This window comes from Panthera uncia, chromosome F1 (assembly GCF_023721935.1).
Source record: "Panthera uncia isolate 11264 chromosome F1, Puncia_PCG_1.0, whole genome shotgun sequence".
Lineage (NCBI taxonomy): Eukaryota > Metazoa > Chordata > Mammalia > Carnivora > Felidae > Panthera > Panthera uncia.
This window is the reverse complement of record NC_064813.1, coordinates 63,787,993-63,803,940: the sequence shown is the minus strand read 5'-3', so window position 1 is coordinate 63,803,940 and position 15,948 is coordinate 63,787,993. Positions and strand designations below refer to the sequence as shown.

The 15,948-nt window shown below is 55.2% G+C and overlaps 1 protein-coding gene across 1 annotated transcript in view; it reads left to right on the top strand.

Annotated features, from left to right (window-relative positions):
- Positions 1-15,948, top strand: part of CADM3 (cell adhesion molecule 3) — a 31,089-nt gene that overhangs the window by 11,893 nt on the left and 3,248 nt on the right. The window contains exons 2-9 of the mRNA XM_049634728.1: positions 5,852-5,953; positions 8,003-8,143; positions 8,628-8,780; positions 9,439-9,576; positions 9,894-10,064; positions 12,200-12,290; positions 12,687-12,856; positions 15,288-15,413. Coding sequence (XP_049490685.1) covers positions 5,852-5,953; positions 8,003-8,143; positions 8,628-8,780; positions 9,439-9,576; positions 9,894-10,064; positions 12,200-12,290; positions 12,687-12,856; positions 15,288-15,413 — 1,092 coding nt within the window. The remainder of the gene's footprint in view (positions 1-5,851; positions 5,954-8,002; positions 8,144-8,627; positions 8,781-9,438; positions 9,577-9,893; positions 10,065-12,199; positions 12,291-12,686; positions 12,857-15,287; positions 15,414-15,948) is intronic.

Genomic DNA, 15,948 nt, shown 5'->3' with positions numbered 1-15,948 from the left:
GCTCCAGCACATGTGAGCTGAGCTGGGACACCCCTCAGGAGATCCTGCAGCCTGTGAGGGGCCAGAGGCCCCTCCCCAAGGAGCAACAGAACGAGCAGGAAATACACCTGGAAAGACAGACAGTCCCAATTGACAGAGTAACTCCCACCGCTTGCGGCCCCAGCTTCTGCCCGACTGCGCCGTGGCACGCTCGTGGCACACTCGGGGCACACTCGGGGCAGGACAGTTAGAAAGGGATGGAAGGCAGAAGCGAGAGAGCAGAATCCCCAGCAGCCGCGAGAGCAACTTGCGAGTCGAGTAAAAGTTAAGAACGAAAAGAGTGCCTTGTCTGATCAGGGTATCGTGTTCGAAAGTGACGCTCCCCAGATCTTGGAGTGAGCACCTAAGTCAGGGCTCCGCCGGGATTGGCCCGCCGTCCTCCCAGTGCAGAATCAGACGCTCACAGTTAAGGAAAACGTGGCTCTGGGCAAAGAGAAAAGCTCCAGGGGCCGAGTTCCGTGATTTGGCCACGCCCGTTCTCTTCTGCGTGTGAACCAAATGTACACAGGGATTCACCAAGTAGCTCAGGTCAGGGACGAATGAGAGCAAGATCACCCGGCCCGGGGGGGAGGAGGGGGCGGTGGGGGGCAGCGAAGGGTGTAGGAAAACGATCCTAAAAGTGGGTCCCCTCAGTATTTTGGGCCACAGCCCCCAGCGTGTTTTTCCCTTGGAGATAACACTCCTCCACCCACCTGTCATGGTAGTCGTGAGGAATAACAAGTAGGCTGGGACGCAGAGTATTTTTAACTCTGGAGTTACAGAAATGCTGAGTCACCATCACCATCATCATCACCATCACCATCATCAACTCCTACTCGGGGAGCTGGCTTTCTCTCATCAGGGAAGTGGAGCTCTGGACCCAGGCACCAGCAAGGCCAGCAGCGGTCACACGAGAGAGCTCCGTCCCTGTCCCAGCACCCCGCACGTGCACCTGTGACCATGTCACAGGCCAAAGGGCAATGCACCGTAGGTTCCCACAGCAGACGTGCTGGGGAGACATGAACCAAGCAATCAGGGGGTAGCTACGCTGGCACCTTTTCAAAGACTTCCCTCCCAGCATCACTTAGAGTGGAGACACGCTATGTTTTCATTCATTCGTGTCGCTCGTCTATTTATTCAACAAATATTTCTTGAGCACTTACTATATGCGAGGCATGTGCTATGAGCACAACACGAGTCACGGGTGTTTTCAAGGGCATATCAGTAAGTCTCCAACAGCCGCCTCGGCGGCTCTTAATGGGAACAATCAATCAGAAGGACATGGAGGGGGGGATGAAAGGGCTACTTTGTCCTTTAAAATACCACGAGTCCTAAAGATACTGGAACGCTTGGGTAAATAAACCAAGAATTAAGGAACCCCCAAGGCAACTGAGGGCAAACAAGACACTCTTTTTGTCTTCAGCCCAGACATCAGACTGCTAGGAAAACGTGAGGGGATTCCGTTAGCTTTAACTAAACACATCTGCTGCTGGGTTAACTGAGAAGTCCCCCGTTGTAAGGCTCTTAGGGGTGAATGAAGGATCCCCCAGAGGTATAGATGAAGACACATGAAGAAACCCGATTAACAATGACATTCAGTGGGCACAAATCATCCTATCACCACACAAGCGTCCGTGCCCATCTCGCTACACTTATTCTGTTCGATCGCAGGCGAGCAGTGTGAATACTGCTTAGGTGACCCGCCCCTGGCCAGCGGTGGCAGAAAGGAACCTTGACCCCATAACTCCTGCACCACCAGGACCACACACGCGAAATGCACGCTTCTGCAGAGGGCGGTGGTGCAGCAAAGCTGTGCAGAGAGTCTGGGCTTTGCAGTCGGAGGGGTCTAAGGTGGACAGCCATCCCATCCCCACGCTCTCCGGCTCCATCATATGGACGAGTTACTGAACTTTTCGAGTCTTAGTCAACTCATCCTTCACATGTGCATAATAACACCTGTTAAAAGGGTTGTTCTGGATAATGAATATAGAGCCCTAACTTGGATCTTGAAACACACAAGGTGATCAGTAAATATCGATTCGCCCCAGAGCACATTAAAGTTTTCTAGGGCTTCAGCCTCTGGATGATCCACCCTCTTCCTTGTCCTGTTTCTTCCTACCCTGTTTGGTTTTTCTGTTTCCTCTCCACTGGCAGATGTTGAGCCTAGTTCTTACAATAGAAGATGCCAATCACCTCTGATTCATTTAGTAACGATGTATTTATTAAGCACCTTCTATGTGCAGCATGCTGCATTAGGGGCAGTTCTGAACGCAGAGACGAACGGATGTCAACCCTACCTGCAGAATCTTTATCACTTAAGAGGGAAGCCAAACTTGGAGCACAACACAGAGTGATGCATAATTTAAGACGAGTACATAAAGTGTTGTAAGTCAGAGGAACCAGAAAGTGTTTCCATCTGGGACAATCAGGGAAGACTTCTCAAAGGAGATGCCACACAGAGTAGGTTTTAAGCACGGGAAGAGCTTAACGCAAGGAAGGGTGGGGAGCATTATCAGCAGGGCTATGGCAAGAAAGGAATGTAGGCAGGAAAGCCAAGGGTTTCTAGAAAGACCTCAGAATGGCATCATGTCTGGGATACGGGTGGGGTAAAGGAAAGACAAAGCTGAAGGGCATGGTCACATCAGACTGTCCAGGATCTTGAAGGCCAGGCTAACACATCTGGATGTGACCTGCAGACAACGGGAAGGCTTGTAAGCAGGAAAACAATAAGGCACATTTGGCTGGAATTCTCCTCACTGCTTTTCCCTGCGAGGAGCCTGGGCGCCCCTCACTGGTGGCTCTGTGGTCCAGGGTCTGCATTTCCTTCCAATGACCCTGCCTGAGCAGAACGTTCGCAAATTCCACTGCAAAGGCCATGCCACCCTTTCAGAGGGCTCCAGAGTTCTGCCTTCCAGTCGGGAGTCCATTGGAGGAATTTATGCTGATGTCATAAATGGCCGGCACAGTCTGAACCCAGAGGCCCAAGACTTGCGCAGCCCAGGTCATAACTTCTGCTAGTTACCCATGTTTCTGTTAATAGCATTGCAATCGCTCGTCCACTGCCGGGAGAGTGGCCATTCAGAATTTATCATTACAGGTGTACAATCTTATAAACCCAGTGAGAAAACTTTCAGGCATACCACCCGATAGGTTTCAAGAGGAGACATGAGATCATAAGTCCCTTTCAGAATTAGAGGGAGAAATATCATCCCAGCAGGGAAAGAAAAGAAAAAAGAAAAGAAAAGAAAAGAAAAGAAAAGAAAAGAAAAGAAAAAAGACAAGACAAGACAAAACACCTAAAACAGCTCTCCATCAAGTTCTTAAAACACGCTACAAACCAGACTGGAGTGAATTCCACGGACATCTGGATGATAGATGCCATTTATCGGAGACTATTCCTTTTAGTGATCAGTCCCCTCACCTGAACAATGGAGTCTGCTCTGAATGCCCCACCTGACCACTTCAGGTGTTCATCCTATACAGGGGAGAAAGAAGATGCCGGCAAAATGTAGGAGGAGGGGAGAGATGAGAAAAATATATGCAGGGAGAAAAGCAACTGAGGAGAAGGCAGCCAGAGAGTACAGACGAAAGAAGGAATGCGGAGTGGGGACTGAGTCCACACTGTGGGCAGCCCCTCTTCTGCCTGAGGGGGAACAGCGGAGCACAGCCCCAGGAGTGACAGATGAGCCACTAGGCCAGAGCCCATCGAAGGCGCTGAGAGGCCTAAGGTCACTAAGAGCTGAAGACACAAAGGTGAATAAGGTCGGTGGGTCGGTGGGTCGGGCCCCAGCTGTTAACCAGCTGGAAGTTTAGACCAGGTTTAGCCTGATAGGTAAACAAGTGACGGCAACACAATGCGTGGAAATGCCACACGAAGAAAAGAGAGCTGTTGAAAAGGCTTTGAGAGCCCCAAGGGAGGCAGAGCATTCTTGAGGGGTGTGCTGATCCAGTCCCCGGATCCCTCAAGACCTCCTCTCTACGAAGCGATTCTGTCGAGTTGCCTGGGCCTCAGGGTTGTTTTGACATTAAATGAACTCGGGGCTGAAGACCCATCCTGCAGACTGAAGGTCCTGTGCCAAAGTAGGAGATGGCTATGCGCCCCCCCCCCACCTGCCCCCGTTCACGTGCGCAGAGTAGCTAGCACTTCCTTTGTGCCCAGAGAACCGGTCCTGGGGGGGCTGAGCACTGAGCCCTCCCCGGCTTCTCCCAATCCACTCCACCATCCCAAGCTTTAGTGCAGCCAGTCTGGCTCTCCACCGTGTGTCCACGCGCCCCCAAACACGCAACCTGGAAAATAAAGAGGCAACACTCACCAGCGTCAGGGTGCCTGCAGCCTCGATGTCCACGCAAGGCGGCGGAGTCGCTGCTGCTTCTCAGGGCCCCTGAGCGGCCACCTCTCCTTCAGGCACCCTCAGCCATCTAGCCTCTCTTCACCAGCACTTCGCGCGCCCCCTTTGCTGCCTGCTTCTCGCTAAGGGTCCCCGGTTTCCTGTCTTCTGTACTTCCCCCTCCCAATCCTGAACGCTTCCCCTGCTGGAGGAGAGTCTTTTCTCAAATCTCCTGGAGGATGTGTGTGGGGTCCAGGGAGGCCGGCGGTGACCCTCTGAAGCTCTCTCTCGGGGTCCTAGCCCAGTTTCTCCCCCTAGCCTCCCCTTCCCTCCCCTCCCCTCCTCCTCCTCCCGCCCCAGTCCCTTCTCCCCTTTCCTTCGGACCTCGCAGTTCCCCACCTCGTCCTGTCCCCTTTCTTCAGGCCTCTTTCTCGGGCTGGGCCCCCACCCCCGCCCCGCATCCCCGGGCTGCGGTGCCCCGTCTGGTGGCCGGGCGCCCGCGCCGCCCGAGAAGTTCCCGCGACTCCCGGCCCGGGACGCGCCGCCGCTCCCGACTCTGCTCGGCAGCCGATGACGTCACCGCGCTTTGCGTCCCTGATTGGCTGCTTGTGGCTTGTGGCGGGAGACTCGGGTCCGATTCGCGTGGCGGGTTCCTTTGTCCCTCCGCCTCTTCAGGCGGCGCCGGGGACGCAGGCCCCGCGGGCTCTGTGCAGCGCTCGTGCGGCGGGTCCAAGGGCCGCCGGCCGGGAAGAGAGGCGGTGACTCGGGCCCTGGGGTTTGTGCCGGGGCGGGCAGGGAGCAGGGTCCGGGAGACCCAGCGGGCAGGGGGCGGGGCGGGAGGAACACCGCGAGGGGCGCCCCTGATACCGCAGGTGGCGGCCTCCAGCCCAGCGCGGCCCCGTCTGCACTGGGAGGGGCCTCAGCTGGAAAGTAACCGAGCTTTGGGCTTGGGATCCGGCATTTCATTTCCAGTCTGTGTCCTTCGGCTCGTGTGACCTTGGGCAAATCACTGCACTCTGCGTCCGCGCTGCGTTACAGGAATGATAAGACCAGCGGGTGTGTTTCACAGGTTTATTAAAAGGATGAAGGGTGAAAGTATTTCCTGATTATTAAACCTGCTGTTATTTTAGTACATGACATGGTGTAGCAGAAAGAATCCCGGCTAAGGAAGGAACAGACTTTCATTTGCTGGCATGGCCCTCACCGAGTGACTTTTCACCGCTGTAGGCTCCATTGCCCTCATCTGCAGAGTGGGAGAACCGGACCAGAGGATCTTTCAGATCTCCTTGGGCTCTGACATTATATGGCTGACTGGTGACCCTTAGCACCCTCCTTGCAAGTGCCCCGCCTCCCGGAGGAAGACCTCACTGGCTTCCTCAGAAGGGATCCCGGGGAGAGCCCGCTTTCCAGAGGGGCCTGTCCTCTCCCCACCCCCAGCAACCAAAGTGTCCCGAGGGCAGCAGCCAGTATGTAGGGCTCATCCTTGATGGAGATTCTCTCCCCAGGCTACTGGCAGGAGCAGGATTTGGAGCTGGGAACTCTGGCTCCACTCGGCGAGGCAATCAGCTCCACAGTCTGGAGCAGCCCTGACCTGCTGGCCAGTCAAGGTGAGAATCCAGGCCCCTCGTGACGATGTCCCTCGGTTCCCCCCGCCACATCCTCACATCATCTCCCACTCGTGCTGCCTCTGCCCTCTGTCCCCACTCCCCTCATTACCGCACAGCGCCTTCTCCCCTCCATCTGACATTTTAGCTCTAGTTCCACACCACCGACCCCTCTCGCGCCTACGCCTCTTCCCTGACTCCAGTACAGAGACCTCTGCATCTCTACACCTTTTTCCAGAAGTAAAATGACGCCAGGAGGCGTGTATTACTCAGGACAAACAGGTTCTGGAAGACACAACTGAGGTAGAATTCTTCAAAGGGACCCAGGGAGAACAGGATTACACGTCAACACTTGGTATATGGCTGGCAGTAAATGAAAGGTCTCCCAGCCCTTTTCGTTCAGATATTTCAGGGATAAATCACGTCCCAGTTTACTCCGCCAGCTCCGTCTCTGGCTCACTAATCTTAAAAATCGTAGTTTTAAGATTCAAGTTAGGTGGTTACTGGAGGAGCATTCCAACGGAAAGGCCACTTGCACTGAGAGAGTCAGACCGAGTTCCAGTCCCACCTGGAATCACTGATTCTAGAATGATCGTAGGCAATCACCCCACCTCCATTGCCTCATTGTCTACATCCGTAAAATGAGGGAATCGGATTCCGTGATCCCATAAGATCCCCCTCGGTCCCGTTATGATTCCAAACACGAAAACCAGCGGCCAGACTTTGTGCTCCCGTGTGTAGACAGCCCCCCCTGGAGCAGGATTCCTGTTGTCAACCCCAGCACAGGCCACCTTGACTCCTCAGGGGCCCCTTCTCTGCGAGGAGCATTCATTATGCATTTCTTGGAAATGGAGCTCCGGTAGCCAAAAAAGAAAGGAATACCAGCCAGACAGGGCAGGGGTAAGGTCAGAGCCGTAGGGAACATGGGGATTGTTTAAAATTACTCAGTTAGGGACTGGAGGAAGTAAGTCTCTTGGCCTCCTAGTCAGAGAAGAATGGTGCTGGTTCACTAGGTGAGTGCCACAGAAGAGATGCTACAGAGGCTTGGGAATCAGAGCTGGAAGGCGTTGTTTATTTTAGTTCTGTGGGGGTCACTGCCATGGGGGGTCACAGAAAGTCCCGGAGACGAGGGAATCGACCCTGGGAGCAGAATCCACGCCGAGGGAAATACGGAACCACGGTGGGTGGAGGAGGAAGCGAGTGTCCCGCGGGAAGGGGGCCCGGCTAAGCCAACTAGAAGGCACATTTGGGAGTCAAATGGCCCATCCATCCGATACCTTATTCGTCCTTTCTGTTGTTGTTTAATTTGACTAGAGAGGGGTGAGAAAGCGTTGCCATCGCACGGAAGGGAAAATCTTAATCCTTTACTCTTTAAAATAACACGGGGTGGGGGGTGATTCGGGTTTGTGTGTTGAGAGGCGGGTTGTCCTGATCCTGGAAGAAATGTGAGTTACCGATGCAAGGAAGCTACCGTGGGAGGAGTGGCAAAGTCTGTGCCAAAATGTTTCGGTTCTTCTGTTTTGTTGAATCTTTCTTGTTACTTCTTGCACAGTTTTCTCAGCTCCCTCTTATGTCAACGAATGGGGGACCCGAGGCTGGCTTGGCCCCTCCTCACTTTTAGTTTCGGGGTTATTCGTCCCAAGCGCCTCTCCTGTCCTCCCTCTCACCTGCAGCCGGAGGCAGGAAGGGAGAGCCTGGAAGGCAGGTGCGTGTGCGTGCTTTCAAAGTGCCGTCTCTCAGGAAAGAGACGCGCACAATGCTATGTGTAGATTTGGGCGCCTCTATTCCTCTAAATGCCGTGGCCCTGTCCGTTCACTCAGCAAACATCCGACAGGTGACTGTTTCTCTGTGGATTGCAAGCAAGAGGAAATAAGGTCTGTCTCCCCTTCCCCGCCACCTCTGTTCCTTCCCCCCCGCCCCACAACGACGCCTTCAGAGAACGCAGACGCCTGGGCCTTGGACGGTCTGGGTTAGAGGAGGTGGTACTTTGGCCCAGAAGTGGGTGGCGGGGCAGGGCTTCCCCACGAGGCTAACCCTCTGGTGCTCCTGCAGATAGCCAGCCCTGGACGTCCGATGAGACAGTGGTGGCTGGTGGCACCGTCGTGCTCAAGTGCCAAGTAAAGGATCATGAGGACTCATCCCTGCAGTGGTCTAACCCGGCCCAGCAGACTCTCTACTTTGGGGAGAAGAGAGGTAGTGTCCCAAGTTTCCTGTCTCCGGGGAAGGCGGGGTGGGGGGGGCAGGGGTACTGTGGGCTGGGGCAGGTGCACCTGCGGTCCGGAGGCTGAGCGCCAGGAAAGCACACTGGGCTCTTCAACTGACTCCAGAGAAATCTCGGCGTCCCAGCTCTGACCTGAGCCGTGCACGGTCCTACAGGGTCCCGGCATGCCTACACCCCAGAGGAGCCCTAAGATTTAGCCTGTGTCAGTGTTGCCCCCACGGACTTGACGAGGAAGCCCACAAGATCCAACTCTGCTGTTCTGAGCGTCCCTGAGGCCGCTGTCCCCGGCGGCTCAGCAAAGTGGCTGGGACAAAAAGGCGGCTCCGTCTCTGGAGCTGTGTCCCCTGCCCTCGACCACACTAGACCCCTTCTCCCCGAGACGCTAGCCTGGGACTGGGAGGTGAGCATGACAGGTGCCGGTGAAAGCCCCGCCCCCCTTTCTGCCAATTTCCCCAGCCCTTCGTGACAATCGGATCCAGCTGGTCAGATCTACTCCGCACGAGCTCAGCATCAGCATCAGCAACGTGGCGCTGGCGGATGAGGGCGAGTACACCTGCTCCATCTTTACCATGCCCGTGAGGACCGCCAAGTCCCTCGTCACCGTGCTCGGTGAGGCTCCCCACCCCAGGGGCTCCGCAGCACGCTGCCTGGCAAACCCAGCTCCTAGGTGAGCCCCTGAGGCAGCCAGGGGCCAGGCCAGGTCTCCAAGCATCGGGGAGAAGTTCAGTCCGTGCTTCCTTTGCCACGGAAGCAAATGCAAAGCGCTCTGGGTTCTATCTTACCCTTTTTCCTCTACTTACTGTTTGCTCTGGGGGAAACCCCTTACCCTCTCTGAGCCTGAATCTCCTAACCTACGACAGACAGATGCTAACATCCATTCCACGTGCCTCCCAAGACCAGAGGAGGGAAACAGGGGAAGTGCTTGCTGCGCGTGACTATAATGTCCAAGTAACCGCAGCTGCTTACGTGCTCTTCTCCGGGTCCTATATTTCCATCTCCTTCTCTCCCCCCTGGAGCTTCCCACCAATTCTTTAGCCACCCAGCCGCGCGGTGGAGTGTCAGGTCACGCATCGGACCTTCCCTACTGGTCCTTAGGGAGGAGGTCAAAGACAAAGATGATTTCTCTAGTCTTCTACCCACTCTAAACCAAAGCAGGACCCAGGTATCCTGACCCTCAGAGAGGCCATCTCTGCAGGGAGAGCTGAGGTCACCTGAGGGTGCCTCTCCTTCCTATCTTGGCCATCCCCCCCCTCCCGCTCCATGGCAGGAATCCCGCAGAAGCCCATAATCTCTGGCTATAAGTCATCATTACGGGAAAAAGAAACAACCACCCTAAACTGTCAGTCTTCTGGAAGCAAGCCTGCAGCCCAGCTGACCTGGAGGAAAGGTGACCAAGAGCTCCATGGTAAGACCCCCCTGCTTTGGGGTTCAGGAGGAGGTGGCCGGGTGGGGGAGGAAGAGAGGCGGGCGTGTCTCCGTGTCTGTGTATGTGCACGTCCTCAGAAGGAGAAGGACAGATATTCCGTGCACACTCGTGTGTGTGTATGTGTGTGTTAGGGCTACGTTCTCCCTGTGTGTCCATAACCATTTCACAACTCTCTAAGTGTGTCTAAGTTGAGACTCACCATCCGTACTTCTGCCGTGGGGCCCACACTGTATCTGTGCGTTAGGGCTCACTCTGCGCCCGTGTGTGCGCGTGTGCGTGTCTGTTCTGCACTCCAGGGGAACCAACCCGCGTCCAGGAGGATCCCAACGGTAAAACCTTCACCGTGAGCAGCTCAGTGACCTTCCAGGTTTCCCGGGACGATGACGGGGCCGACATCGTATGCTCTGTGAACCATGAATCTCTAAAGGGGGCTGACAGATCCACCTCTCAGCGCATCGAGGTTCTATGTATGTTGTGGGCTTGTGGGTGGAGCGGGGTCAGGTATGAGCTGGGGGCGGGGAAAGGAAAGTGAGGTGGGCACAGGTAAGTGAGGAGGTGACAGCATGAGGTGACAGCACGAGGCCAAGGGCGAGCAAGCTGTCCCGTAAAGGGCCCAAGAGCAAACATGTTAGGCTCTGGGGGCCGCGCGGTCTTAACTAATTCACTCTGCCGTTGCTGCAGGAAAACAGCCGTAAATGGTATGTAAACAAATTAGCGTGGGTGTGTTCCAATAAAACTTTATTTACAAAAACACGGAGCTGGCAGGATTTGGCCCAAAGGGCAAGTTTACCAAGCCCCGATCTAGGCCAGGCGTATGCAGCCAGATTGTAAACTGTGGTGTACGTGTGACAAGTCAGGAGTCAGAAGATGCAGGTTCTAGTCTGCCCTCCACCACTTACAGGTCATGGGGGTTGAGGAAATAGCTTTACCCCATTGAGCTTGACTCTTTATTTGTAACATGAGAAAATGAACATGGCGGTCACTGAGGCCCCTTCTTAGACCAACATACTGTGATTTCCCAGATTTTCCCGGCGGTCCTTCCCATCTGCCCCAGCTGTGGTGTTCTTGGGATTCACAGTCACTACCCTGAGCCTTTCCAAGGGTCCCCATCTCTCTGTGGAATCTGCCTTGAGTACGGACAGGGCACATCCACCCTCACCTCAGGAGATTTGGAACTTTTCCGAGTGGGAGGAACTAAGACGAAAGAAAGTACAAAAGCAGAAGATAGTTACTCTTGTCCTAGGCATTTCTTGTCCTAACTTATCTAGAGGCGGGCCATTTTCCTAAAATAATCCCAGGGCTTCATCTTTTTTATGGAAGATCCAGGACCGACATCGGTGCTCTTCAAACTAATTGCTAGACCCATTGCTGAAGCCCATTGCTGAACGTGAGGCAGGTTTGGGGTGACGTCACTTCCGTTGGGCAGACTCGCAAGCTGGAGGCAGCTGGCCCGGATCCCAGCTGTGGTGCCACCAGTGACTAGCTGTGTGTCTTTCACCAAAGCTCGCCACCTCTCAGTGGCTTTTCCCCTTACTTCACGGAATTAACGTGAGGATCGAGGGGAAAATATATGAAAGAACTTTGTAAACTTCTATATCGCTGTAAGGTGCCTCTCTGCTCATTAGTTCTGAGCGTGGGGACCCCTGGCCTCGGGGTCGTTTCCCCCAGGCCCTGGTCTCTGTCCAGGGCTCCGAGGGCCCTCCCCTGTCTGAACCCCAAAGACTTCTCTATTAGGTAGCAGATCATCTGGCCTCTAGGCCCAACTGCGATCAGCAGTCAGTCAACAAATGCTATACCCCAGGCACTGTGCTAGACTTTTCTGTGGTTGTGGGACCCTGGAACCCCCATTCTCTCATCTGGCCTGATTCTTTTTGTCCTGTTTGATCTGATGGAAACACGTCCATTAACTGGGTGTTAAGATTGGCTCTGTCCTCAGGGGAAGCTTGGCCTCTTTATCTGTTGTTCTAAACCAGCATCTGGTTGCATTGTTCTGTGAGGCCATCTGGACCTAGCATGCTAGCAGCCCGATGGTGCCAGTGGCAGATGCCATTATTCCGTCACAGAGCCCATCTATATCGTGTCAGTGCCTTTTTGCAGCCAAAATATGACCCCTGTCTCTTGTTGTTGCAAAGCTCTTCCTTCACTTTTGGGCTGACCACTAAAAATGATGCTCTGTGTGCAAGTGTCACTCCCGGCTTAAACTCCCGTGCAGAGCAGAGAGGATTGAGCGATTGTGAGCTCAATAAATGATCAAGTTCAAGTTCACTGGTTCTGTCAGAAATGTGGATTACGTCCCATTTATGTGCTGGGCACAGGTGCACCCGTGAACCCTCCTCAGCTCCCTGTTAGGATGTCCCTTCGGGTCCCACCAAGCACAGACCTTCAGAAATCCTACCTCTACGAGTTTGCAGTGCGAGTCTCACGCACGTTCAGTAGCGACGGTGGACTTGGCTTGCAAGAGGCAAAGGGCGGAGGCCCCGTCCCTGGTCCCGTAGGCACCTGAGGGGTAAAGGCTGTAATACACGGCTTGGTGACGGTGACATGGCGGCCCTCTCCTGGACGCTGGGACAGTTTTGCCCTGACATCACTTCCTTCTCCACAGACACACCAACGGCGAAGATTAGGCCAGACCCTCCGCATCCCCGCGAGGGCCAGAAGCTGTTGCTTCACTGTGAGGGTCGCGGAAATCCCGTGTAAGAAGATCCACTTTCTTCCTGCCCCTGCCACACCTCTGTACCTCAGACTGTGATCTGCCCTTAGAGTGTCCCCGTCTCCCTCCTACCGTTGCTCCCCTGTCCAGCACCATCCATCCTCTGACTGTTTCTCTTACAAAGCAGCAGAAAAGGTCACCCCCTGGCTGTCCCCGAGGTCCCCAGGGGCACCAAGCCACAGTCAGACACAAGTTAGAAAATCTCCTTCATCCTCAAATCGAACCCTCCCTCCGAGCAGCTCGTGTCTGTGGCTCCTGTAACTCCTTGAGCCTTCGTCAAACTGTCCTTGACTTCCTTTGCCCAGTTATTGTTTTTGTTCCCCTTCTGTCCCCCCGGCCTGCTCTCCCCCTAACACGTGTGATTTCTCTGCCTCCACAGCCCCCAGCAGTACCTGTGGGAGAAGGAAGGCAGTGTGCCCCCGCTAAAGATGACCCAGGAGAGTGCCCTGATCTTCCCCTTCCTCAACAAGAGCGACAGCGGGACCTACGGCTGCACGGCCACCAGCAACATGGGCAGCTACAAGGCCTACTACACGCTCAACGTGAACGGTGAGCCCCCCTCCGTCCACCCCGCACTCTGCCTCTCCATCTCCTGAGAGCGCCCCTCGCCATGCACGGGGCCGAGTGGACAGGAGCCCGCCATGGGAGGGCCTGGGCCTCGGCCTCTGGGTCCACTCTGGAATGTGTAATACGGGACGATCAACACAATAGCGGGCTCTGGTCTGCCTCTGGTTAGCACTGGCGGCCCACATGATGCCGTCATTGCACCCCTGCACTCCCCCTCCCCGCACCCCTACACCCACTCTGGCAGAGGCCCCAGAGTCTCTCCGGGGCAGCTGTGGGGGTTTCCCTGTCCAGTGGGCTGCCTCTCCCGTGACCAGGATGGGAGGCGTGCCGCTGCACTCCTTCCTGCCTTCCTTGGCCACAGCAGAGTGGGTCGAGGCAGAACACAGAGATCCGCTTGTACTCGGCTGAGGCACAGGGCATTTCCTCTGACGCCCTGTCTTCCCGAGACGCTAGTGACGCTTCTTCTCTGAAGTTCTCCCCGAAGGTGTGACCACAAAACCCAGCTTCAGGAGGAGTGACAGGCTAGCATGGAGGTCCCTTTACTGGAGAGTTGGCAGAAGTCTGGAAGAACCCGATGGCAGTGGGGTCCCGCCAGAAAACCTCACAAGCCTTTCCTGAGAATAGGGGAGATCCGCTGTCGGGGGAACAGCAGGGACTCCCTTATTGGAAATGCCCGTTAAATCAGCGAGGTGATGGCAGTTGAGGCTCCCATAGATAAGAGACCTGAGACCTTGGGACGAGGATGTTTGTGTAGATGGGGTGATTCTGGCTCCACGGGCAGACCTCAGCATGTGGGAGCTGCCTCCGCACGACAGAGCTCTTGTAGGATGCCAGCAGCAAGGCTGAGGTCCAGTGTTGGCCCCCAGAGCTCCCGCGGCCAACTCTGATGGCACTGGCAGTGAGAGAAAGTTCTGGCGCCCCTGTGGTTGGTCTCCTGCCGGTCCCACCCCCACCAGCGGTCGGTCTGGCATGACTGCTTCGGTGCTGACACCTGGTGGTAGGAGGGGGTCCTGCATTTTCCTCCAGGAGGATTCTAAGCAGTCCTGACGCCACCAGCCTGGAAGGAAGAAATGGAGTTCTACCTAGAGACAGGGATCTGTAACTGATGGCCGTGGGAAGCTGTGTTTTTCTAAGAGATTTCCACTTCCATAGCCCCTGGAACAATGATCCAGGATTATTTTTTTTTTTTTTAATGTGGACCGTATCACCTACTGCTTGGGAGAAAGATGGGGGTAACCTCCCTCCTTTTCTTCCGCTTTAACACCCTCCCACCCACCCCATCATGTCATGAATTCCCAAGGCCAATCCTCTCCCTCCCTCCCAAGCAGAGCAGAAAAAAAACACCAAAAAACCAGAGCGTAAATGTTTTCTTTTCAAATTAGGCGTAGACAGGCAAGGAACCAAAAAGCTGCCCAGTCAAGCCTGAGGAGACATGGTAGGAAAGACAAAATATATAAGGAGTCAGTGAGGCCTCAAGACTCCAGCAGAGTCTGTGGGAAAACAGTGGCTCTCCCATGGGTGGAGGAGTTATATCTACGGCTAATGCAATTTTGGACACATCCAGCCTATGCCCTGGGCCTGGGTGCCATCTCCTCAGATATTTGGGACTTGGACTAAGCTGGTGCTGTCCTTGGCATGCCTGTGGCCCAGGCTGTGCTCTGAGGATCTGTCCCCTGTAAATGCTGCAGTGGAGGGCGGTTTCTCTAATCTGATGGCGGAGACATGGGCCACCGTGGGAGGAAAGCACCGGGGCCATCCATGAAGGAAGTCTCTTTGCCTTTCCCATAAGCCTCTGGATGCTGGGATGTCCCAGATCTCCCAGATGAGACACGCTGCAGGACTGGGATGTAGCTGGAACCCTGAACTTCTCCCTCTGCAAAGAGGGAGCACTGGTTATTACACAGCATCGCCTTCTGTAAGGTGCTGCCAGAGTTCCCAATTCTTGGCTTTGTCCACCAGACAGACCTCCTCGATCTGGTCTCAGGGCAATAGGTGAACAGACTGGGAAGCCCCCCGACAGAAGCCAGGTCTGGACATCAAGCAGGCAGGAGGGGAAGAGGGCATGATGACAGGGAAGGAATACTCTGATACCCACTGAAAGTCGAAGCAAGAGAGAGAACAAGAAATGATGGAAATCTTAAAGCTACTTGGACCAAAGCTTCGGTGCCACGGACACAATTTAAAGGGTTGAGTGTGAGCAGATTCATCAGCTTATTCGTGAAGACATAATTTGTTTTATAATTACTGCGTTCCAGACAAGGGTACAAAATAAGGCTTATCCCCTCTGCCGTGTGACGCGCTCCATTCTCCTGATGTCGGCCCGCGTCCTGTGCTGTGTACGATACCCATGGCCGGAGATGCTCTAAGACAAGGGCTCTTCCCAGGTCTGACTGTGTGCGTCCCCTCCCTGCAGACCCCAGCCCAGTGCCCTCGTCGTCCAGCACCTACCACGCCATCATTGGTGGGATCGTGGCTTTCATCGTCTTCCTGCTTCTCATCCTGCTTATCTTCCTGGGCCACTACTTGATCCGGCACAAAGGTCAGAGGCAGCAGGGGGCTGGGGGGCAGGTGGGGAGGCAGCCGGGGGCTGGGGGCAGGCCTTTGGAGACTCAGTGGCCCCTTGGAGTGTGAGAGGAAGAAAGGAGGCAGCCAGCCCTGCGATGACTGAGCGCCACGAACCCCGCAGTAGAGCCCGATCCCTCGGTGATCTTCCCACTCAGCCAGCTGCTGCTCCCACGCCGCTCTGCCTCCAGGGTCTCCTGCTTGAAGGCAGAGACCAGCCCGAACTGCCTCTCTGTCCCATCCTGTCCTGCACTTTCTTGCCTTCTCATCTACCTGTCCTCTGATTCCCTGGCCCCTTGTCCCCATACCATCTCTTCCCGCCTCCCCTTATCCGTGCCCGCAGACCCTCCTCTCAGGCGCTCCCCTCTGCAACTGCTTTAGCCAGCAGCCCAGTGCTTGGGCGGACCCGGATCTCGGCTGCCTGCTGAGGGGTTGAGCTGCAGTTTCCCTGTCCCCATCTAGGGTGTGTGTGTGCACACGCGTGTCCTCACAGGTACACACATACATGCACA